Here is a 23550-nt window from a genome sequence, read left to right as displayed (position 1 = left end):
TTTCTTCATATGACTAAAATGCATTGTATTATATTATTATGATTCAATAATGAAATTACTAAACATTTAACATTCTTCTTCTTAGTATTCATTACTATGCATGCATTCCTGTATCCATTTCCCATTCGGCAAAGCAGCAATATTCCTAAATTCTGCTGAGGCGGACACTGATACCCAAGGTTCAACAAAGAGGTCGTCTGGACTCTTCTCTTTCAAACTGCTTGGGTTCAAGAGGAACAAAGGTGCAAGTTATCATCTGGAGATTTTTTTTTTAAAGTAGCATACATGTCACATCAAGAACCTCAAAAACAGGGTGAAACATTACTCGATGGAGCACAAATATTTAGTAATAATTCAGTTGCTACTGAAGTACAAAATCATGAATGAATATAGTCGCTACCTGATAAAAAATGTGTCATGATTCATTAATGATGAATAAACATGATAAGTATTTAACGTGTTGTTTATGACTTCCTTCAGTAGTTCCTTCAGTAGTTCACAAAGGTTCACTGAATTAACAAATATAGTAAATGTAGTCACTGCTTGATAAAACATCTGTACCAAATTAATTAATGATGAGATCAATATGTGACTAAGACTTAGTTTGTGGTTAAGTAATATGATAAATAATAGCATAATACTGTATTATTTGTGCCCCGTCAAGTAAGGTGTTATCAAAAATAGTGTGTTTCTCAAAAATACCTGCCAGTTTGTGTAATAATGGTAAGATTGAGCCTAATGGCTTGAGCATTGCAGAATCATAATTGTTCACCGTCCGTATCGTGTGATTTAGAAATACCTGCAGAAATGTAGCCTGAGGGGAATCAAGCCAGTGCAAAAACAGACCCTCTCTTTCAGAACCGGTATTCATCCAGGAGCTGGCAGACCAGGCAGTGTCCTTAGGCCAGAAGGTCCTGCTCAAGTGCAGGATCACAGGCCATCCTGCCCCCGATATACAGTGGTATAAGGGTAAGGCTTCTGTGAGGCACTGGCAGTCGGTTAAATTAGAACTTAACTCGCATGATAACCGAAGAGAGGCGTATTTGTGTCCAGTCCAAGGGTGTCACAATCAAGCAGTGTCTTTAGCTTTTCATAAAACGCAGGCTTCATTTTGCATTGATGCATTTTAATTGAGATACTGACTGATCAGGAAGTTCAGTGCTGGGTGAGATCAAAGTATTTGTGAATACCTGGCAGCAAGTGAATAACATGGATCACTGTACCATTTACACTTAACTGGATCCTTCCAGAGAGATGGAAAACGGATGGATCTACAGAACAGCTAGTTCTTTTATCTGTTTCTCTCTTGTTGTTGTTAATTTCACTTCTCCCCTTAAATATATTCTCTGTTTCCCTTTCTAACCCAGAGGCAAGGAGACTGAAGAGTAACAACCAGATCAGGCTAGCTATTGTAGACAGGGAGCTTCTGTCTCTGACCATCTTTTCAGCCAAAGAAGACGACCTTGGCAGCTATCGCTGTGTGGCCAGCAATACTATAGGCCAGGCCTCCACCTCTTGCACCCTCATCGTGTCCGGTAAACCCCTGCTGGAAATAATTCTGGTAGAGCGAGTTATGGCTAGTCGAAATCAGATGTGTTCGTTTTCAGTCGGACGTGGATATTGCATAGTCAGTTTTTGTGTTTAAACAGGATTTGCAGCCAAAATGTGATCTTCTGAAACAATGATACGAAAATCAATACCTGATAAGGGATATTCATAGACTACCTGTTTCAGTGTGTGTTGAGCATAATATTAACCCTTTGTGCCTCTGTCTGTGTCCAGAGCTGCCTGCATGTCCATCCAATCTTGATGTCTACCAGCTTCATGCAGATGGACTCCTGCTGGTCTGGAGACCAGTAGAATCGATTGCCGAGCTTACCTACTCCCTTCAGCACAGCAGGGATGGTAAGGCTACCGCTAAAACAGCTCTTCCTTTAACAGGATCTCATTCGGGGTCTGTATGCAAGAGCTTTGCGGTCAGGTTTTGTAGGATCAGCAGAGTGCCGTAGAATTTGTGGACGTTGTGTATCTGGGTGAGCAGGCGGAGTGTGGATGCAGCTGGCTGTGGGCATTGCTGACAGCTGTTACCTAGCCAGTGATCTCTCCCGGGGGGTGGCGTACAGCTTCAGGGTCGCCTGTCTCAACAGAGCTGGAGCAAGCCCCTTCAGCGAGCCTTCAGTTCCCATCGTCATCGGGTCTGAGCACCAAGGCAAGGAACAGCACCCTCTCCTGGTCAATTGAGGGAAAAACCCCACAAATAATACTATTCTTTATTTGAGATTTGAATACTATGCTATCCTTGCAGCCTTTTCCGTTTATATAAAGCAACTAAAATCTCTCCATGATTAACCTTGGGGGCTCAGTGTTTAATTAACATTTGGCTAAGTACAATTTCATGATATAGGCATATGAAAGTAATGTATAATTTTGGGCACATTTTTCTTTACTCCCAGATTCCCATGCACCCCTTATTTCCATGGACACCCCCTGGCCATCTGATTGTGATGCTACCGGCCAGGTCACCCTCCCTTCCTCTTTGCCGCAGACCAAGTATACGTTCCTCTCTGAAATCAACAGGTACTGAAACATCACACCTGCCTCTGTGCTGCTGGAGGGGAACTCTATGGACTTACTTGTGAAGAACTGCATTAACAGCCTTCCTCATTTAATGAAGACAGCATTTGCGACATTATGAAAGATTTTGTTATATTGTAGCATACTGAACTCGCTGTACTTGTGTGACATGAATCCCAGCATGCTTTGCGGAGGGCATAATGCCAGTTAGTTTTAAGTTTGCTTTTTCAGTGTATTTGCTTTCTATCTTTCCTATCTTTATTAATCGATATCGTGTGCTTGTTCTGGGTTTGATTTTTCGGTTGCTGCTTGCTGTTCATATTGCCCATCGTCATGGCGATGATGACACCCAAAAACAATTAGCCTGTTTGCACTGTATACTCTGTGAATGAGTGGATTCGTTTGTTCTTTTAGAAAAGTGTTAGTCTCAATATCGTGCCTCAGCTTGCCACTGTATTTAATATTTTTCCTCTCATTTTTATTTTTCCCATTAATTTATTGTTCCATATGCAGAAGCTAATTTAAGTATAAGCTGTCAGAAGTTAAATAGCGATTATACCGTAGATTCAATCAAAGCATTGAGCAACCAGTTTGCACAAAAATTGTGCCTTTTTTCCTGCAGGGGGCGCTTCAGTGTGGTTATACTATGTCGAGAGGAACCAAGCGGGATGCTGTATGCGGCAAAGGTCACGCCCTACAGAGCAGAGTGGCGCCAGTGGGCACTGCGCGAGTACCAGCTGCTGAGGAAGCTGTGCCACGCCCACCTGGCCCGGCTGCACTGCACTCTAATCTGGCCCCACCACCTCATGCTGATCCAGGAACTGTGTCCCGGGCGCGAGCTGCTACACCACCTGGCGGAAAGGTCTCCTTCGTTCCAACTCCCTGCTTAGATTATTAATTAGATGACTGATTGGCTGAAGAGTCCTCACACCTGGGTTTGAACCGCTGACCTAAAGGTTATCGCAAAAACCTGCACGCACACCGGCCCTTTGTAGATAAGATTGCCCACCCCTCATTTGCGCCATCTACTGTTGTATGTGTATAATGACATTCAGATTCTAGTCCTCGAATGTAAGATGGCCCCAGTTTTTTAGATGTAATTATGAGAAAGAAAGAGAAAAAAACAGAGTCATATTTAGAATGATATCAGGTCTGTGAAGGACTAACTCTCAATATAAGATTTGATCAGTGGCACAGAGGTAGTTGTGTAATAAATGGTGACTGAACGGAGATTCTGTATGGTGGATGTGTGAGACAGCTGCCCCGCCCACAGGGACCTGTACGGCGAGATGCACGTCCAGAGGCTTCTGCAGCAGATCATCAGCGCCGTCTCTTACCTGCACCGCAACTACGTGGCGCACCTGGACCTCAGGTCCGACAACGTGCTGGTGGGGGAGGACAGCCAGCTGAAGGTGGTGGACCTCGGCTCGGCGCAGGTCTTCGTTCCGGGGCAGACCCTCCCCGGCGGACACCTGGGGGACCTGATCGGAAGTCCAGGTGCGATTTTGACTCTACTGCTGTGTTTGTTACAAGCTTTTCTTCATCACCTCTCAGCAGACTGAAGAGCACAAACTAAACCTTTGTCACCTTTTTTCATACGATTAGAATGCATTTTATTGGCATCTATACGAAGAAAACCAGTAATGGCTTCATTTAATAACTATCCAAGGAGTTTGCCACCTTTGCTGCCTGTGGCCCTTTCGGCATTCTTAGTGTTTTATAAAATGAAAAACTATTGTGTGTTTATGCTGATTTTCTTAATTCAGTTTAAATCAATGTGTAATACGTTTTCAAGAATTCCAGGGTCGCACTTGCATTATGGAATATGACGTGCTCATTAGAATTTTTCAGAGAAATATAAGTATTAATGTAAAAAGCCACAGGCTGTCTGTTTAGCAGCTATACTTAGCAATTTGGACTGTTCTGCACCAGCTCCTGAAATCCTAGATGGCCAAGGGGTTGGACCGGAGACCGATATTTGGGCAATTGGAGTGTTAGCCTTCATCATGTGAGTATACCTACGCAGGAGGTCACACTGTGGGCTTGATGTCAAGTTTGCTTCAGAAGTATTACTATTATAGTCTTGTGTATTTTCACGTTCTGGCTGATTCTTTTATGATAATACCTATCATTGCTGTACTGACAAAGTTGAATAAACGTCTTCTGTATCAGTACAATGCAGAAGGTATTTTCAGTTTCTATGTTAGCAGAAATGTCGTTCTTGCTCCAGATCCCTTTGTGCTTTTATAGCCCTTTATAGCTCTATTACTCTCTCTGCTCACACGTCACACCCGTTTGCACACACAGGTTGAGTGCTGATGATCCTTTTCACCCACCTGCTAACATGGAGGCAACAGTAACCAGCAGACGAGGAAAGGTCAACTTTGGGAAATGCTACCCCAGCCTGTCTGAGGGCGCCCTCAGCTTTCTGAAAAGGACTCTAAGCAGCAAGCCTCGGTGAGCCCAGAAAGGCAGGCCATATGGCAGATGATAAAGGAAATGACTCCCTCCACTAAAATCTGTGATCTGCGATCAAGCCATTGCAAGTAGCAGGCCATGTAGGTAGTGTTGTTAGCATTAGCATTGGACGGGATTAGCATTAGCTTAGCATTAACACGAATGCTAACACAAACACACATATTAATTTGCAGTATTTAAAGATATGTGCGGTGTAGACTGCATAGGTAGTCTTGTTGACCAACTTCATGCATCAGATGATTTGGAAAAAAATACTAGTAGTACATTAGTATGCTTATTAGGCTTAATCTTAGCATTTGGTCTAGTCTTAGCATTAGCATGTTTATTAGGCTTAATCTTAGCATTTGGTCTAGCCTTAGCATTAGCATGTTTATTAGGCTTAATCTTACCATTTGATCTAGCCTTAGCATTAGCATGTTCATTAGGCTTAATCATAGCATTTGGTCTAGCCTTAGCCTTAGCATGTTTATTAGGCTTAATCTTAGCATTTGGTCTAGCCTTAGCATGTTTGTTAGGCTTAATCATAGCATTTGGTCTAGCCTTAGCATTAGCATGTTTATTAGGCTTAATCTTAGCATTTGGTCTAGCCTTAGCATTAGCATGTTTGTTAGGCTTAATCTTACCATTTGGTCTAGCCTTAGCATTAGCATGTTTATTAGTATGTTTATTAGGCTTAATCTTAGCATTTGGTCTAGCCTTAGCATTAGCATGTTTATTAGGCTTAATCTTAGCATTTGGTCTAGCCTTAGCATTAGTATGTTTATTAGGCTTAATCTTAGCATTTGGTCTAGCCTTAGCATTAGTATGTTTATTAGGCTTAATCTTAGCATTTGGTCTAGCCTTAGCATTAGTATGCTTATTAGGCTTAATCTTAGCATTTGGTCTAGCCTTAGCATTAGTATGTTTATTAGGCTTAATCTTAGCATTTGGTCTAGCCTTAGCATTAGTATGTTTATTAGGCTTAATCTTAGCATTTGGTCTAGCCTTAGCATTAGTATGCTTATTAGGCTTAATCTTAGCATTTGGTCTAGCCTTAGCATTAGTATGTTTATTAGGCTTAATCATAGCATTTGGTCTAACCTTAGCATGTTTGTTAGGCTTAATCTTAGCATTTGGTCTAGCCTTAGCATGTTTATTAGGCTCAATCATAGCATTTGGTCTAGCCTTAGCATTAGCATGTTTATTAGGCTTAATCTTAGCATTTGGTCTAGCCTTAGCATTTAGCATGTTGGTTAGGCTTAATCTTAGCATTTGGTCTAGCCTTAGCATTAGTATGCTTATTAGGCTTAATCTTAGCATTTGGTCTAGCCTTAGCATTAGCATGTTTATTAGGCTTAATCTTAGCATTTGGTCTAGCCTTAGCGTTTAGCATGTTGGTTAGGCTTAATCTTAGCATTTGGTCTAGCCTTAGCATTAGTATGCTTATTAGGCTTAATCTTAGCATTTGGTCTAGCCTTAGCATGTTTGTTAGGCTTAATCATAGCATTTGGTCTAGCCTTAGCATTAGCATGTTTATTAGGCTTAATCATAGCATTACGCAGCATTAATACTAATGTGTTTCTTATTACAGGGTAAGGCCATCAGCTGCTGAGTGTTTTAGGTTGCCGTGGATACAAGGAGCATGCCAGCCCTTCAAGCACTGGGATACCGTAGTTTGCTTTCCCACAGACAAACTGCGGCTCTATATCCGGGCCCGGGATGCCGAGCAAGAAAGGTCCAAAACCACACTGCAGGTGCCATTCACAGCCCGCGGCCCTGGCCGGCGATTAACGCCACAATTGGAGTGATAGTCCTCCTGCCTTGGACTGTCATAGGTACAGTGTGCTTCCTTATGGAGAAAGAGTGCAGCTCTGAAGTGATATTTGAGGTGAGTGGAGTGTGCAGTTTGCTTGCCTGAGTAATGGCAGAGAGGCTGACCACAGAACATTATACATCCAGATGGAATGCCACAGAAGCACGCAGCCCTCATGGTGGGCAATTCTGCAAACTTCAAAAAAAGAGAAAAGTTTGCTTGTTTTATATCGATTGTAAAGTTTGAACGGCAAGACCTTTGTAAGGCAAGATGTGGTAGTAACTGATAATAAACTAAACTCTGGTTTCCCCCACTTTTATTTTCACAAACAAGGGTAAAATACAGACATGCATGATAAACACAACATGGAGTGTTAATGATTTCCCCCCCCCATTAGCAAGGTAAACTAGAAGGAATCTTTGAATTACACAAGACTTCATTAAGGACATTAAATATATTTTTAAAAAGCTGCCATTAGACTACCAAAAAAAAAAAAAAAACCTTCGCAGTACAGTTTTCCAAAGAAAATTGTATTTGAATGGACTCCTCTAAAGGATACTGACATAGATTCTTAGGTGCAGGTACTGCTAAGATGATTTAAGATTGAAAATGGTACAATTCAGTGCTAAACAATTGAAGCAAGATTTTGTATTAAATGCACAAAAAAAAAAATTACCTTTTAAAAGACATTTACCTGTTTCAGTCACTACTATTCACGTGGAGGCCAGTTTCCATGGCATTAGGTTCTTTCCATTAAGAGCCAGAATTCAATTTAGTTCTGCCTCTGTGTTAGAGCACTAGCAACCCACAGAATAGTTTTAATTTGCATTGTGCCCAGCATGTTACAGTACTAACCCTGTGACCCTTTTAGATGTTTCTGCAATGTGTATTTATCCAAAATGCAGTACATTAATTTACAACAGCAACCTTTTCTTAAAGCAAATTGTGGAAAGGGCTGACAATGGAACAGATGGACTTCCTGCGGCGTCGAGACGAACCCACATTGACCATTAGCTTCTGCCAAACTCACTGACAGACCAACACAACAGCATTTCCTCCTACGGGGCACAGCAAACGGTACCAAGTCTGGAAACAAGCAAGCAATCAGCTCTTGCTCATGATGTGAAGGGCTTTGTCCTTTGTAACAGAGGCCAGTGGATGTGAGACATTTAGCTGCATTTATAAAATAAAATAAAAAAAGTGTCAGTGTAACTGGATTTTACTTCACCTAAACAGTAAAATGCCCATCTCCATTAAGCAGGTACAGTACAAAACAAATAAAGTCTTCTGGTAAGTATCCAGAAGCGGGCAATGGATGGAATGGGGGGTGGAGTACGGAGTAACTGGAATGGCACCATGCTGGTGTCCTCTTAGGATTTCTTGGCATTCTGGACTTTCGTGATTTCCTATTGACCGAAGAGAAAACGCAGATGAGTTTAATTCTCACAGCCTCATGACTGCAGATGATGCATGAGACGATGGCTTAAAAGGAGAATAAGGGTACGCTGGGATTAATGCACTGGCAAACTCACCGCAATAAGAGCATCTTTCAGCTGTCTGTATGCATTTTCCAAGTCATCATTAACAATCGATACATCAAAAATGTCAGGTTGTTTGCCTAAAAAAAGCAAAAAAAACCTATAAACTCATTTATCCTGCAACAGCATGTTCAGAAAACTTATTCCAGAGGAAATTGTGATTACAGACTAAAACGGTAAACAACCACACATAACCAAAAATGGACAATTGCATTTAAAAAAAAAAAAAAAAATAGGTGGGTGAATATGACCAAGTACAGTAAATATTGTACTAGAAATATACAAATATTTGTAAAAAATAGGTAGCACTATGCATATGCCCTGGGTGATTCACCATTTCATACTGAGAAATCTGTAGCTGAATGTGCTTTTCTGCCTAACCACAACACTGAAGCGGGTGAGCGACGTCGTCCGTGAAAATCGACCAAAGTCTAGACAGTGTTTTCCTCTGCGTCAGTGTTGATAGTGTCCGGTTCCTCTCCTAGAACTGACCCAGCCTTCCTGATAGCAAAACAAGGCTGAACAGGGAACGCGAGGAGCGAGCACAGTGTACCCCACCAGCACCGAGGAGGAGCAGACTTACTGAGCTCCATGTCAACACGTGCCGCATCCAGACGCTTCTGCAGACTTTCCTCAGACTCCGTCTTTCTGTCTCTCAAACGCTTCTCCTAACAAAGGAGGAAAAAAAACATTTTCCCTGTGCCAGCAGAAGACACTTTATTACTTTGATACTTTCTAAATTTCCTACCATATCCCTGTTCTGGCGATGGATGGATGGATGGATGGATGGTTAAAATTTAAGTTCTGTACGGCTACTGGGAAATCATGCCACCAGAGCTTAGAACGTGACTCTCCCCATTAAGAAAAGCAGACTGCAGCAACTTTCTTACCAAGGCTTCAAGAGAGGGCGGGAGGATTGTGATGTAAATCGGTTTGAGGTCTGTCTTCTTGATATTCATCACACCCTGCATGTCAATATCCAGGATACAAATCAGGTTCTTTGCCTGGACGTCTTGCACTGCTGCTTTGCTGGAGAGACAACGATGCCATATATTGGCCATAAGGTAACATTCAACAGCAACACAGTTCCTTCACTGCGCAGGTTTTTAAAAAGTAACACAGATACAGGTAGCACAAAGGGAACATTAAATTGAGCTTAATGTAGAATTCAGATTGTGTTTGAAGATGGGGAGATGCATAGCTCAAATCACTTAGGGAACCATGCCTGTAATGTTTAAGGCCAGTTGCTGGCAGACTAATATCACCAGGGGGGGTCTTTCAGCAAGGCCTGTGTCAACGGACTATACTGAAACACCCGTACGTGAGAGGAGAACACACACACACACACACACACAAACACACACACACACACACACACACTCGATAAAAAAAAAAATTATTGAAAAGCAGATTAAAAAATTTCCCTAAAATCGATTCCTTGCCAGTATGGCGGAATGAAGATCCGCACATAGCGGACGGAGATGCAAATACAAAGTAACAGCAGCGGGTGGATTGTAGGCACGTCATATTAAAGCATGTCTGAAATGAAAATGCAGTCTGTCAATACTGCAAAGCAGAGCTTTTATGGCACAGCATGACTGCAATGGAAATACATGTTAAAAAGACGACGTTCAGGTTTGACAGACTGACCCAATGACGCGAGGTTAGCCACAGATGTGCATCTTAACCTTTTCCGCTGTCATCTGGCTTTCGTCAGTTTCTGATGTTGTAACGAATCACAACATCCATGTAAATCATTAAAAGTGCAGAGCTTGCAAAGTTTGGTTTCCTATGACGGAGTAAAAGTGCTGTAGCGCAGCTTATCGATTGTGTGAGTGCAGCAGACTCGCGATCCTTGAGAAGTAATCATAAGGACATGAAATCCCATATCGATATTAATAAATATCACACATCATGCAAGCTTGTCAGGGTGACACAGTGGGTAGCGCTGTCCCCGCTTGGGGAGTTTCCATGTTCACCCCATGTGTGTGTGCGCTTTTTCGGCATACCTTCCAGTTTCCTTCAGCCATCCAAAAACATGCAACTTAAGTGTTTTTGTATGTGTGACTAAACCAATTGCATTACTTGATTTAAAAAAAAAAAATTTTATATATAAAATCGATAGTGACGGCCCTTTATCTCTCTCGCAACAAGCTCCTCATGAAAAGCAACCAAAGCATTCCTGTGTAACTTGTATTTTATTTGCTATCTGTACATCTTAAGATGTCAAACATAGACTGGGATAACAAATATTACCCATACAGACAACTGGCATACATACCTCGTCCCATACATATTGCCAGAGAATTCTGCACTCTCAATGAATTCACCATTAGCAATACCGGCCTGCATGGTTTCCCGAGAAACATAATAGTAATCTGCAAGGAGAAACATGTGACAATTAAAAGCCTCTGCAAGAGGATCCCACAAACCTGCTAAGAGGATTATGCACGCGGTGCGTGCATGTGCACACACACCCAGACCCCATCCCCAGCCCTTCCAAGCCCTTGCTCACGCAGTGGCGATGGGAGAGGTTTGACAGATGGTGCAGTGCATTAGAAGGTCTTTACAGTGAAGTGCATCAGCAGTCAGGCTTGGAAGAAGTTCTTCTCCTTTTACATCCACTGCATTTTCCATCAACGTTTAAGCACGCTTACCTTTGCCATCCTCTTCTCCCTGCCGCGGTTTCCTCGTCGTGTCTGAGATGAAAGGGGGGGTGGGGCTCTAATTAGCCGGAGACATCAGAAACTCACCACGCCACCCCAGCATTGACAGAGCGAACGGCGTGCAGCCTTACGGGAGATGCTGAAGCCAAAGACGCCGTCGTACTCCTTGAGAAGTTTTTTCAACAGTGTGCTCTTCCCCGCTCCAGACGGTCCACTCAACACGATGGGTCTTGGACCTGCCATTGCTGGTGTTCACAAAGGGACAGACAGATGGAGATCATGTGAGATTATACATCTAAGAGTTAGAGCGCCCCACCCACAGCAAACTTGTGTGCAACCCGACATCTACATAAAGGACGCAGAGGACAGTCCTGGTGACCACAATGGGGGACTGCTGATGATGTGCAACAAGCAGGGATTGACTAAGCATGAGCTCCGTGTCCCACTGCTGGTCCAGCAATGCAATTATCCATCTAGGTGTCAGCCAGCAAAACAGCCACAGATCATACAACTGCATTACATCTCATAGTCCCTCAAGCCAAATCGGTGCATCCACTGCCGATTTGGGGGGGGGGGGGGGGGCTACCCTGATCTATTTTTCCAAATAAAAGGTTTCCCCTTTCAGCTCCCGTGTACAATTCTGTCACTCCATTTACATTTATTTAATAAACACCTTTGCCTGGAGCAACATACAGGTGAGTCATTAATATGCAGATGCAAGACGTCACCTTTTACTTCGGTGCTACTGGTCTAATTTTCCAATGAGCGACCAATGAAGTTCAAGGTAATTGTGAGAAAATACATGAACAATGCACAATGGGGACCAATAGCAGCCACAAAAAGTAAGAGCAGTAATACTACAGTGTTGGCTGCTCACTACCGCTGCTCATTTCATTGGTGAGAAAGGGCCAAAAGTAGATCTTGTAACCACAATACAAGCAAGTTAAAAATAAAAAGGAGGGGGGCAAATACGTGCATAAAACAGTGTAAAATCCATTTTGCTCTGCCTTGCCCAAACAAGCCTAACCCAGCCCAGCTCCTTACACCTGATTGCGGCTCTGCTAATCAACTCCCTTGGCACAAGGTGCCAAACTGTGGAGAAAGATTTTAATTACACCTTTTTCCGATGAATTGTTTTGAATGGAAAAATAGCTAAACTGGGCACATACTTTAAAATTCCTGATTATCTCACACACACACACACACACACACACACACACACACACACACACACACACACTTTATCCTCATTCACCAAGGACAGAACAAAAGTGCCTAGTCATTTCTCTTGTGTTACGACCCAAAGACAGTCTGGGTTACATTCTCCCCCCCCCCCAAAAAAAAAAAAATCACACACCCACACATATTTTATATACACACACATACACTTTCGCAAAGATGTAGAAAAGGTTACTGAAATGTATTAAAGTTAAATATTCAGGAAACATACTCATTTACAAGTATCATTATGACACACCAAGTTACTATCGGCTGCTTCCAGATTTTCAACAGTGTACTACAAATACTCCGAGTGTGGTTACAATGTGTTTATAGTAATATTCGTTAATACCCTTCAGTTCCCTCACAAGCTTTATTGTTCTGTTCATATCAAGACCTAACCCACACCAGGCCATCTGGAACAGTAAAAAATATTTGCTCTTACCTGCTCCCAGACAGTGTTGCGAGTCGAGCTGACTTGAAAGGAATAAGAAGTCAGTACTGAGCCTTATCTAATGGCCCAAAAGGAAGAGTAAGTGGAAGATGCTGCAGCCAAGGTTTACAGCCTGAGCCAATCAGCTCTGCCCACAGAGATAATTACCAGTGGGCTCGCTGTTGACAAGGAGATAGCTGTTCAGGCCCCACTCAACAGGCAACATGTGACCTGAGACCAAGTCGCAGCCAGAGCAAACAGCAGCTACATTAAAGCACATATTGTGACTTGGGTGAATCGTTACATACCCATTACCATGATGTGAATAAAAATCACACACACACACACACACACACACACACACACACACACACACACACACACACACTTCAGAACCGTACTTAAAGGCAATTATGTGTTTTGTCTGAATGTTATATATAGCTGGAATATCATGGGGATTGAACATGTAGATTGTTCTAACTGTACTGTATTCACAGACACACAGGATGCAGCGGTTTAGAAGGTATTACAAGAGAGTCCTATAATCTGGCAAATAAACCTATCATATAGACCTAAGCATTCAACTGAGCTGAAGATTAAAAAAATAGACATGGAATGGGGAGTTGGGACCAGACAGGGAGTAGAACAAGGAGCATTTGCTGTCTCCGGCATTGCTGTACTGGATGAATGTCAAGCCATGTCATCCATATCATCCATATTTTGATTCACACTATTATAAGATTGCTGGTGTTAAAATTGGCTTGGTGCAGCTGCAGGTGACAGAGGCCCTCGAAGTGGAAAGCATGGACAGCCCCAGGCTCCATCTGTTGCAGTCAGAGCCATGGCCAAAAATAATGGGGATGAAGTAAAGCTGAGGGAGAAAGGTCGCATTTATCAACACGCAGCGTAGCTGGGCAGTAGGGTATCTACTAATGGGCTCCCAAATGAAAACTCACGGTCATAACTGCATGCCTTTTCAAGGTTCCTGTTCTTCTGTTCTGATCGTGTGTATTTCAGCATCATTTAAAGTATTACAAACTGGGGGGTGTTAGGCAAGATTAAGCTTTGAATACAAGACATTCATTTCACCATAGGCTCATAGATTCCATTTCTGACCACCTGATCGTCATGTGACCTATTAAACTGGAATCATACCTTAATGCTAATCAAGTCAATTTGATTGATGGAATGTGAGGCATTCCATCAAACACAGCAGAATTTTTAAAGACTTAAAATCTTTATATTAATGTAAATTTACCTTATCCTTAATCTTTCACAATTCCATTAACACTTATCCCATATAGCCTCCATAATATTAACCAGTAAAACATCTAGACTGTGTATTGAAACAATTAAATCAGTGCTGATATCACTTAGTCCTCAAAATAATCCAACTTATCATTTCATTTGAACACCTTACATCTGCTACCACATTCCTTTAAAAACCTCATACACATTCATGTATATATGCTTCAATAAGTCATTGTAAATGAATTCTGCACAAAAATTGAAAATATTTAACGGCTCGTAAGCAGTAAGATAATGACAAAAAAAACCCACTGCAAACTGACATTAACACTAAATCGTTCAGTCCAATTCTACATATTTTAGAGAAGTGGTGGCTAAGCATATACATTAGTCATGAAGATCTGCTAGCGATGTGAAGCCGAGTGAAAATGTAAGTGCAGTTGCAGAACTGTATAGCGTCAGAATAATTTTTGCAACCTACCAGAGAAGATTCTGGATAAAAACTTCATGTACATCTGGACTTAATCGTATGCAGGATCTCAGGAATGTCTCCTGCGCCCCTTTTAAGACTTATACAGGCTGCCTTCCGCATGAGAGCCATTAGCAACATACCTCTAGCGTCATCACAGTGCGACGAAAGAAACCGGATCACCATGGTGACTACGCCGCCTTCGCAATCGTCCTATTTGCTCGTTAGCGAGCTTCCAAATCTTTAGCGGAACAGGCCTATTTCTAAGTAGTAATACTAAAACTTCATGAAAATCTAAGAGATAACACTTGAAGTAGAAATGTACTTGCACTATCCAGTTCAGAAACAAATCCAGGTGAGCAGTACAACCAACTCCATGAACTTAAAATGTTACATACGAAATGTCTTATTAGCTATGCATTTTGATACTTTGATCAGTTTACAATTAAACATTTGCCAAGGCAAAGTAAAATTATTGCAAGAAAACAGCCCCTGAACTCCGTGTTAGCTTTAAAAAGCCATCAATGTATAAAAGCATGTTTTACAATCTATAATTCTGTTTTCGATTTCAAGCGCGCCGTAATAAACCCCGGCAGATGCGGGCGGATGTATCAATAGCAGCACAGGGGGAGCATTTCTAAAGCGCACTGAAAACGGAGTATAAACAGCGCGCTGTCGCTCTGCAACATAAAACGCTAAACAGGAAGACACATCGGAATAGTTTCTCTATTTGTTGTATGGTTAACGGGTCGTTTTCCCCAATTCCTTACCATTTAAATGCAGTTCCCCCACTGACGATCTTACACGGCCGAGTGAGCAGCGCTCAACCCGAGGAGCATAGCGGCAGGAAACATCCGGGACTTCGCAAGCCTGAAGGCCGCATTTGGATGGACTCGCGCCATATAAACGAGGACACTTTTTAGGGAAGACTAACTTGGACAAAATGTTTGGCTCGTCCAGAACTGGAGGTGTACGGGGAGGCCAAGACCAGTTCAACTGGGATGATGTTAAGACCGACAAACACAGGGAAAACTATCTGGGTAAGAATTACGAATGACACTTGGTCCCGGTTTGTGCATTTCAATTTTCAAGGGTAACTTTATGCCGAAATTCAGAAAGACACTGTAAACACGCATGAACTGAAACCGTAAAACACTTGACTAAATTGTGTCGGCATTACCCTGCTTACACTAAACGTAATAACGTGTAATGCCGATCCCAGATTACGGGGTTATTTGTCAGCCATTTCTGTTGCGCATAGCTGCTCCGCACAGTCTCTCCTTACCTTATAACGAGGCTCGGTTCTGCCACCTCATAGTCCGTCAAATCGAAAGTAGAACCACCGGCCGTGGCGCGAGCCTAAGCAAAGGCCGCCGCGTGGCTTGCGCTGGGTCCGCAGGTGCACGCGCCGAGCCTCCGGCCCGGCCGCCTTTTATAGTCTGTTTCGGCCGCCACGTTTGCGAAAACCTGGGCTGTCGACCAGATCTCTCCACCCAGCTATGACAGTGAATGACCCCTACTGATATCATGTGCTGTGCTGGAATAATCTACAGTTTGATACGGCTTTACGAAATCTTGGAAAAGTACGAGTGGTTGGAAAGTTAGTAAATTATACTATAAGCTTCGACTTCTACGGAAGCCTGGAAGTATTCCTCAGATATGTATGAGTATTTCGCCTTTACTTCAATAGAACAATCAGTGTATCATCTATGATATTTGAAATATGTATTTTCCTAGTTTTAATTATGAGTGCACTGGACGTTTGACATAGTTTGTAGTCTAAATAACAGCTAAATTCTGCCATTTGCAATTACATTTGTATTTTTACACACATCTGAATTTTGTTGACCTTTGCTTCACATATGATTTTTTTTATGCTTTTAAGGGTTTATCTTATTAACACCTTAGTGTTATCCGCCTTCTCCAGCTGTTGCTGATTGGGCCTCATCATGTCCTTGTACCTTAATCGTCACTCGCTGTGAACTTGTCTTTCCTCCACTAGGGAATTCCCTCATGGCACCGGTCGGCCGCTGGCAGAAGGGTCGCGATCTGACCTGGTACGCGAAAGACAAGAAGGGCGGGGCGCAGTTGTCCCGGGACGCGGAGCTGGCGGCTGTGCGCCAGGCGGAGCAAGACGCGCTTATGGTGGCTTTGTGAGTGCAGGCTTCCCAGTGAGCGGCAGTCACTGCAGAAAGCGCTCGTCTGCTCAAATAACTGCTTTCCTCTCTTTTCTTAGAGGCCACAAGAATATAAAGAAACAACCAACCGGTCTTACTAGAGAGGTCTGTATTTTAAAAAGTTACACGTTACTCCTATTCTTACTCTATCGATGATCCACAAATCAGTGGTCTGCAGTGAAAAAGGGAGTGGACAGAACACAGAGTTGCAAGAATGGGTCACTATCTCCATCTGACGGATCGTAGGATCTCCTGCCGAATAAACGCAGTGTGAGAATCTCTAGCCTGCAGTACTGACGTCATTTGCACCTGCCCACAGAGCAGGGCCTGTGGAACAGGCTAAGCTTCCACCTCAGAACTTAGAACACTTTATTCCCAGTATGTGAATATTCTGGAATTGGTTGTGGTTCGGTGCAAACAGTGAACACAGAAACGACTACAGTTAACAGAATACAGTGCAAACATGAATGAATGACAACTATCCAGTGCAAACATAAGAGTACAATAGGATTAAAAAGATACAGAGAAACATACAGTGCATACAGGAAATACGGTGCATGCAACAATCCTTACAGTCAGCAAATGTTATGTATTACTTCAGCTGACGGTCACGTTGTGCTTGATTTTCAGGACTTGTCTGAATTGTGCAAAAGGGAGGAAGCGGACAGCGACACCCGAAACGTGGACCGAGTCTCTGGTCTCGGCAGCTCCAGGTGCTCTTTCCCCTAGGAGGCCAAAGCGACTGATGTTTGAGCATTTATTGACAGTAGATAGCAAAGCTGGGTGAAAATCCAACTTTGGGTTCAAACTTCTCTGCGCCTTGGGGTTCTTTGGCTGCTGTTTCCTTGTGATTACGGACTGAGAAAAGCAGTTACTGGCCACCCGAGGGTTTGTTTAGCCAAACATGAAAGAACACGTACACTTCTGCTTAAATATTTAGCTGTTCAATGTTACCACTGCAATGAACGATTTAGTCTTCCTTGCAGAATGCCTGCCTGAAATGTCACTGTGAAATCTCTCATTACATTCTTACGTTTCACTTACAATTCAGAGTTTTACTCTTATTGTAGTGCTGGAGCAAGAAAAGTCATCCTCTCCAAGCAGGAAAAGGAGGCTGTGAAAATGGGTTTGCCGGTCTTCACTGTAAGTCTTCTGTTTTGTTGTTAGCTGGCCAACTGAATTTCAGTTAATGCAGATATATGATGTACAAATCACCTTAATTGTTATCTTAGCATCATAGATGTGAAGATAATCAGGAGTCGCCCAGCAATAAGACTTCTGAGGACAAGGGGGAAGCTGCTGATGAAGAAAGGTGACCAGCCCTAATTTATGATCCTGTCTTTATCATTAACGAAAGATAAAACTATAAGAATAAACTGAAATAGGGTGCAAAAATAGCAAACTACAACTAAAAGCTATAAACATTGCTTCTTAAACTAACTGAAATAAAACATGTCAAATACTTTACATTTTGAGTTTTTAACACTTTAGTTAACGTAATAATTTATTTTGCATTAATAATAGCTGGAACACGTATTGCTTATTTTGACAACATTAGTGCGTAATGTGCTCTGTGTGTAGGGTACAGTAGTGTTTTCTAAATAGACACATGAACAGCGATGCAGCTTTCAGTATATCACTAGAAATATATTACTATAACTTAAAAGAAATGCTAAATGGAAGTATATCTTTAAAATGAACACTAATAAAAGCTAACTAAAACTAAACCGGATTTCAAGTGAAAATTGAAAATACAAAAATAAACCTAAATTAAAAAATCAAAACTATGATCACCTCTGTAGCGACCGTACATGGCAAGTGTCATCTGCAAATGCGTCTTTTACAGACGGAGTGACTCCACGCAGCGAGACAGCAAAAAGAAGAAAAAGAAGGAGAAGAAGTCCAAATCGGAGAAGAAGAAAAAGAGAAAGAAGAAAAGTCATCACAGAAGGGAGTCTTCCTCCTCAGGATCTGAGTCTGAAGATGACAGCGAGAGGTAACAGCTTCTATTCTTCCGTCCTTCAAGTCAGACCTGACATCCTTAATTAGGGGATTTTGAGCTTCTAAAGAGTATGAGGTGTGGCTCGACCTGTAGAAGCTGAACAGCAACTCAAACACTGACTGGATCTTCCACTTTCAAAGACTGATGTTGCCCAACTTTGCAGTCTAACTGCAAGCATATATATATATATATATATATATAAATACATATAATGCACACACAGATATTGGCGGTAATGTTTATAAATAACGAATGGTATGTAGATTATACATTGGACGATAACGAGCAATTCTGCCATCTCTAAAAATTGGAAGTGTTTCCATAATCTTGGCCACTAATGTATGTCTATTTCTACATTATTTAGTTTCTTGAAAAAAAAAATAGATCTCTATATTGAGTGTTCAGTGCATTTCATTTACTGTAGGCCTATATCGAATAATGCTTACAATTGATGGAGTTTTCTTAATACTATGTCTCCACCAAAGGGTGGCGCCAGCGTCTCGATCACGCAGCTGCTCTCTGAAACAGGTCATGCATTTTCTTAGATGTTTACAATGCATACGAGGAAGAAATTAGGATTTAACCAATTTTACACTCTCTCTCTGTCCAATCTAAAAGTAACTTAACATGGCATCTTCTTACATCAACAGTGTCTCCTGGGTCCCCTGTGGTGCGTCACTAATGCTCTCCATGCAATTTCCAGTAAATGCTAATACGAATACGGCCACTCGTCGTTTAGCGACTGCCTCAGTTAGTGACTATTTAGGAATGTGATAATAAATTCATTCTCCGAGCAGTGGCTCATTTACGACCAAATATCGTATGCCTGACGACAGTGCACGAGATCTTTGAAGTCGAAGCTGTTGTTGGAAAAGTTGACCTCCATGAAGGAAAAAAAAACAATTGAGTATGGAATGTTGAAGCAAAGACATAAGCAGAGTCGCAGTCACACCTAGGTTGTCGAGATTTTCACATAGCGACCATTTCCTTAACGACCTAGTCGTGGGAACGGTTGTAATATGAAAACTGAAGGATCCATGAGCGTTTTCCTGTCTCCATAACAAATAGACAGGGCTCCAGACTAACGTTTTACACTGGTTGCACTGGTGCTTCTAACTTTTTAATTTAGGTGCACCCACATTTTTCGCAGTGCTTTTGGTGCCACAATAATAAATTTTAAGGCTTACATTTTCGTCATTTCCCACGCTCATTGATAGTTATGTAAAAGATTGTAAACAGGAATAAAGGTGCAGGTAAATGTTTGTGTTTATTTGAATCACAGCACAAGCAAAAAAACTGCAAAAACTTCGTTATTTCAGACAAAACTTACACGTTTCAGTTTTGTTTAAAATAATAGCAATGATGTTTAAGGTGCTTGACAAACTGAACATTTCAACTCGAAAGACTGAAAAATGTGCTGGCCCCGATCCTGTACTTATAGAAAAAGCTTCTGTTTGCCGCTGCCTGGTGCGGAAGCGATGCGGGGGGGGGGGGGGGGTACTCCGGTGGTCACACACTTGTCACGACACAGGATGAGTTTCTTAGACCAGTGTTTCTGACACTGTACACTTCCGAATATTTTAAAGGTGTTTTTATTACTATTAAATAATCACCTACATTTCACCTGATAGTATAACCGGCATGTTTTATTACATTATTGATGTATCTTTAGCCCAATAGCGGAAGCAAGCGTTAATAAAATAGGCCTACATCAACAATTTTTTTTTAAAAAGGTGTGTTAATTTAATCGTTTACATTTAGCTTCATAATGTAATCGACATCTTTCATTAGGCTGACGTAGTCTGTATTTAGCTCAGTGGCAGTAGCAAGCATTTACATCAATAAAATGGATGAATACAAAAGTTTTTTGTTTTTTTTTTTAAAAGGTGTGACTGTATTACTAATATATATACATATAACTAATGGTGTTTATAAAGTGTTCTACTTTTGAACGAACAGGGTTACTCCATGTATATTTTGGCTGGAGGTGGGGGGGGGGGGGTGACAGACCCACGAGGATCTCCATTCATTCATTCATTCCTGCGCTCCATTCATTCATTCATCTGTGGATGTCTGTGTGTGTGTGTGTGTGTGTGTCACCTTCAGGAGGAGAAAGGACCACCATCGTCCTCATCCATCATCGGGCCGACAGAGCGGAGCCAGACCCCGAGACGGCTATTCATCAGTGGGGGCAAAGGCCGGAGCCTGCCCTTCCTCCCCGCTCCGCCAGCACCAGCGGCGGCGGCGTCATGACACCGGGTCGTCCTCGGATGGGGGCGTGGATGCACCCCGTCGCTACAGCGGCCGCCCCCCCATCGGAGCCAGTCAGAAGAGACGCCACGACACGGACTCTGACAGCTGATGGACCACAAAGGGGGCGCCCTCCCTTCTCCTGGCTCCACAGAAATCCTGGACACTTTTATCATTGTGCCACAGTCCAAAAACACTTTAAAAATATCCTACCCTTCCCTCTCATAACTGCCTGAAACTCCCAAACCCTCCACCACAGCTGACCAGTAGCTGTTAAGAATATTCACCAGCAGAGGGCAGTATGGCCTTTTGTGCCGAATCCTAAGTATTCTTGATGATGTTAATCTAATGCTTCCCTTCTGACTTAAAATTCATATTACATTTTCTGTTCTTGGCAAGCTTCGTGAGTCTCTGTTCTGTACGGCAGAAAAACGTTTTTGAGGCAGTGTTCAAGATGATTTTTAATGCTTTTATTATTGTATTTTTTTATATTTCATAACTCAGATGGAGATGGATTGTATTGAAGTCCTTATACAAAGCATATCCATTTTTTTTCTGTGACATTTAAAATTAAAATCGACATGAGGGAAATTTTGTTCACAATATTGAGGGCTTTTGATACTTTGTGTAATTTGTAAAGTAGTTTCTTTGAGTTGTCGTTGTGACTCCACGGTTTTGTATGCTACTGTAACAGATGAGTGAAATAAATTTGTTTCTTGCTGTGGCACAATTGATTGTTGACTAATGCCTAGTTACACTCTGATCTCTGGCTTCTAACCGTTTGCCTCAGGTTCTTGTCATAATCTTGCCTCATTTCCTTACAGAGGTAATGAGAAGCGTCATGTGACCCCAAGAGCTGGGGCAAGAAGATCAAGATGGAATAATAGCATAGAATCGTACAACTGTAGAGAAATACAATAAGTATAAGAACATAAAGCTTTTTATAAAAGACTACTGTATTTCTTCAAGTATGGAAGTGAAAATGTACAATATCTTAACAATTAGTGCCTGCATTAAGATGGACTGAGAAGAAACGTTCTGTTGGCTAGTATCTGGGGGCAGGGGGGGGTGCCCCAAGACAGCAGAGCAGTCACAATGGGGGGGACTTCATGCAACTTATCCCCGAAAAGCTGCCACCGCCACCGCCGCGCGCACACACACACACCGCGATGTCAGGCCAGCAGGGGGTGCTGGCGAGAAAGCAGAAGGGCCCCCTGCTCCGGACACCCGCGTGACCCGCCGCCGCTCCTGTGGCTCTTCATTTGTCACTCGTTAAAGGAGCGCCCCCTGCTGCTGGCATCGCTGCTGCATGCCACAGGCTGAGTTGCTAGGCGAGGCCCAGGGGTGGACAGGCCCACAGAGAGGTGGTGGCTGGGGGGAGGGGGCAGAAAACACCAAGACCTCAGGCCTCTGGATGAAGAGTCATGCTGGAACACAATGCACCATGTGAGGGGGGGAGGCGGGGGGGTGCGTGAGTGATTGGGGGGCAGGGGAGGTGAGGCATAGAGTTCAACCAACGTATGTTCAGCACTGGCCAAACCCTGTGTTACTATGTAGGAAAACTATGGCATTTGTAAATAATAGTTATCAAACATAAGGAATAAATAAATAGGAAATCAAGGACCACGGGCACCAACAGAGCGCCCCCTATTGACAGCAGCAGAGAATTTTACGCGCATCATTCTTGTGGAGGAGCTAGATCTCTGGGAATGAGCCTAAACTCAAAAGAACTTGCTAACCCCATGGGTATCGATTGGAGGCGCTGGGGCCCAGGAAGGCTGGTCTCCCCGTCTGCTTCCGCACCCACATGTCAGCCGCCTGGATTCGTTGTTAAGTAACCCGGGCAGGGTTATGCGAAACGACTCCAGCTCGAACTGCGATAGCGTTCTCAGAATTAACTTTCACGGCTGTGTTTGTTCGGCCAACCAAAGAGCTGATCTTAAATAAAGATAAGAAATAGTATTAGAATTATGTAATATTGTGATTTAATGTGTAACCATGCTGCAAATAAGTATTAACTCACTGTTATGTTACCAAGAATATAAAGTTCCGGATATTTTGCCCTCCTTTATCGATGAATCTAATGAGATTCTAATGAGCTTCTGCACAATGATTGCTAATCACCAGCACCAAGCTAAGCACTGAATGTAACATTATAAATAATTATTACGAAAACAATTTACTCTCAAGACATGTGGAAACACCCCCTGCTGGGCTTTACTGCAAGTTGCTGACCCTCACCCAGATGGTTACGAACCGCACACACTGTCCATCACCGCGAACTGGTGGGCAACACATCGCTTTCGGCTTTAACAAAGCCATCACCTCTGGGACCAGGATACCAGGGCGAGAGGTCCAAGACGAGATAATTACAGAACGTTTCGTGTGGATGGATAATAGCCTGAAGCCCAAAGTTCACCTTGTGAGATTCTACCAATCAGGAGACCCGACACACAAAAAAAAATCTACTTTATAATTTCAGTCCCAAGGTGAGATGTATGGGGAAAAGACCCATAATTACAAGGGAGAAGCTGAGGAATAGCTGATTTGGAGATGGAGTCTTAGCTGTTTGGATGACTTCATAAGATCACGGCCTTAATTGAAAGGTATATAAGCTTGACCTGGCTAGTTATTAAACCACTCATTCCTACTACCTTTACTAAAGTCTACGGAGACAAATATGAGCTGTCACATCGAGTGAAAAA

The 23550-nt window shown here is 42.5% G+C and overlaps 3 protein-coding genes across 27 annotated transcripts in view; 2 read left to right on the top strand and 1 right to left on the bottom strand.

The window, feature by feature from the left end:
* obscnb (obscurin, cytoskeletal calmodulin and titin-interacting RhoGEF b) overlaps nt 1–7150 on the top strand; it is a 91580-nt gene extending 84430 nt beyond the window's left edge. For 20 of the 22 annotated variants that reach the window (XM_072711193.1, XM_072711192.1, XM_072711199.1 and 17 more), the window contains 11 exons: nt 138–242; nt 859–969; nt 1368–1535; nt 1783–1905; nt 2039–2209; nt 2454–2577; nt 3197–3436; nt 3848–4071; nt 4507–4582; nt 4882–5031; nt 6623–7150. In XM_072711193.1, coding sequence (XP_072567294.1) covers nt 138–242; nt 859–969; nt 1368–1535; nt 1783–1905; nt 2039–2209; nt 2454–2577; nt 3197–3436; nt 3848–4071; nt 4507–4582; nt 4882–5031; nt 6623–6839 — 1709 coding nt within the window. In that variant the 3' untranslated portion in view covers nt 6840–7150. The remainder of the gene's footprint in view (nt 1–137; nt 243–858; nt 970–1367; nt 1536–1782; nt 1906–2038; nt 2210–2453; nt 2578–3196; nt 3437–3847; nt 4072–4506; nt 4583–4881; nt 5032–6622) is intronic. The other 2 variants (XM_072711184.1, XM_072711187.1) reach the window with 2 other exon arrangements.
* Nucleotides 7144–16051, bottom strand: guk1a (guanylate kinase 1a). Of its 4 annotated transcripts, none has more exons than XM_023815575.2 (8): nt 15702–16051; nt 11180–11293; nt 11040–11081; nt 10664–10760; nt 9273–9411; nt 8966–9050; nt 8377–8462; nt 7144–8250 (listed from the first exon to the last, which is right to left on the bottom strand). In XM_023815575.2, exons 2-8 carry the CDS (start codon nt 11289–11291, stop codon nt 8215–8217), a joined length of 597 nt encoding a protein of 198 aa, XP_023671343.1. In that variant the 5' UTR covers nt 11292–11293; nt 15702–16051; the 3' UTR covers nt 7144–8214. The 4 variants fall into 4 exon arrangements, with proteins under 4 accessions (XP_023671343.1, XP_023671344.1, XP_023671342.1 ...); XM_023815576.1 differs by lacking the exon at nt 15702–16051 and adding an exon at nt 15187–15307; XM_023815574.2 differs by lacking the exon at nt 15702–16051 and adding an exon at nt 14429–14616.
* Nucleotides 15323–21575, top strand: c4h1orf35 (chromosome 4 C1orf35 homolog). The gene is made up of 8 exons (XM_023815573.2): nt 15323–15456; nt 16419–16569; nt 16653–16698; nt 17224–17306; nt 17664–17736; nt 17826–17905; nt 18440–18589; nt 20702–21575. Exons 1-8 carry the CDS (start codon nt 15360–15362, stop codon nt 20955–20957), a joined length of 936 nt encoding a protein of 311 aa, XP_023671341.1. The 5' UTR covers nt 15323–15359; the 3' UTR covers nt 20958–21575.
* The last annotated feature ends 1975 nt before the right edge of the window (nt 21576–23550 follow it).

The sequence above is a fragment of the Paramormyrops kingsleyae genome, chromosome 4 (assembly GCF_048594095.1).
Source record: "Paramormyrops kingsleyae isolate MSU_618 chromosome 4, PKINGS_0.4, whole genome shotgun sequence".
NCBI classification, from domain to species: Eukaryota; Metazoa; Chordata; class Actinopteri; order Osteoglossiformes; family Mormyridae; genus Paramormyrops; species Paramormyrops kingsleyae.
The sequence above is the reverse complement of the archived record's forward strand: the minus strand, read 5'-3'. Positions and strand labels throughout refer to the sequence as shown.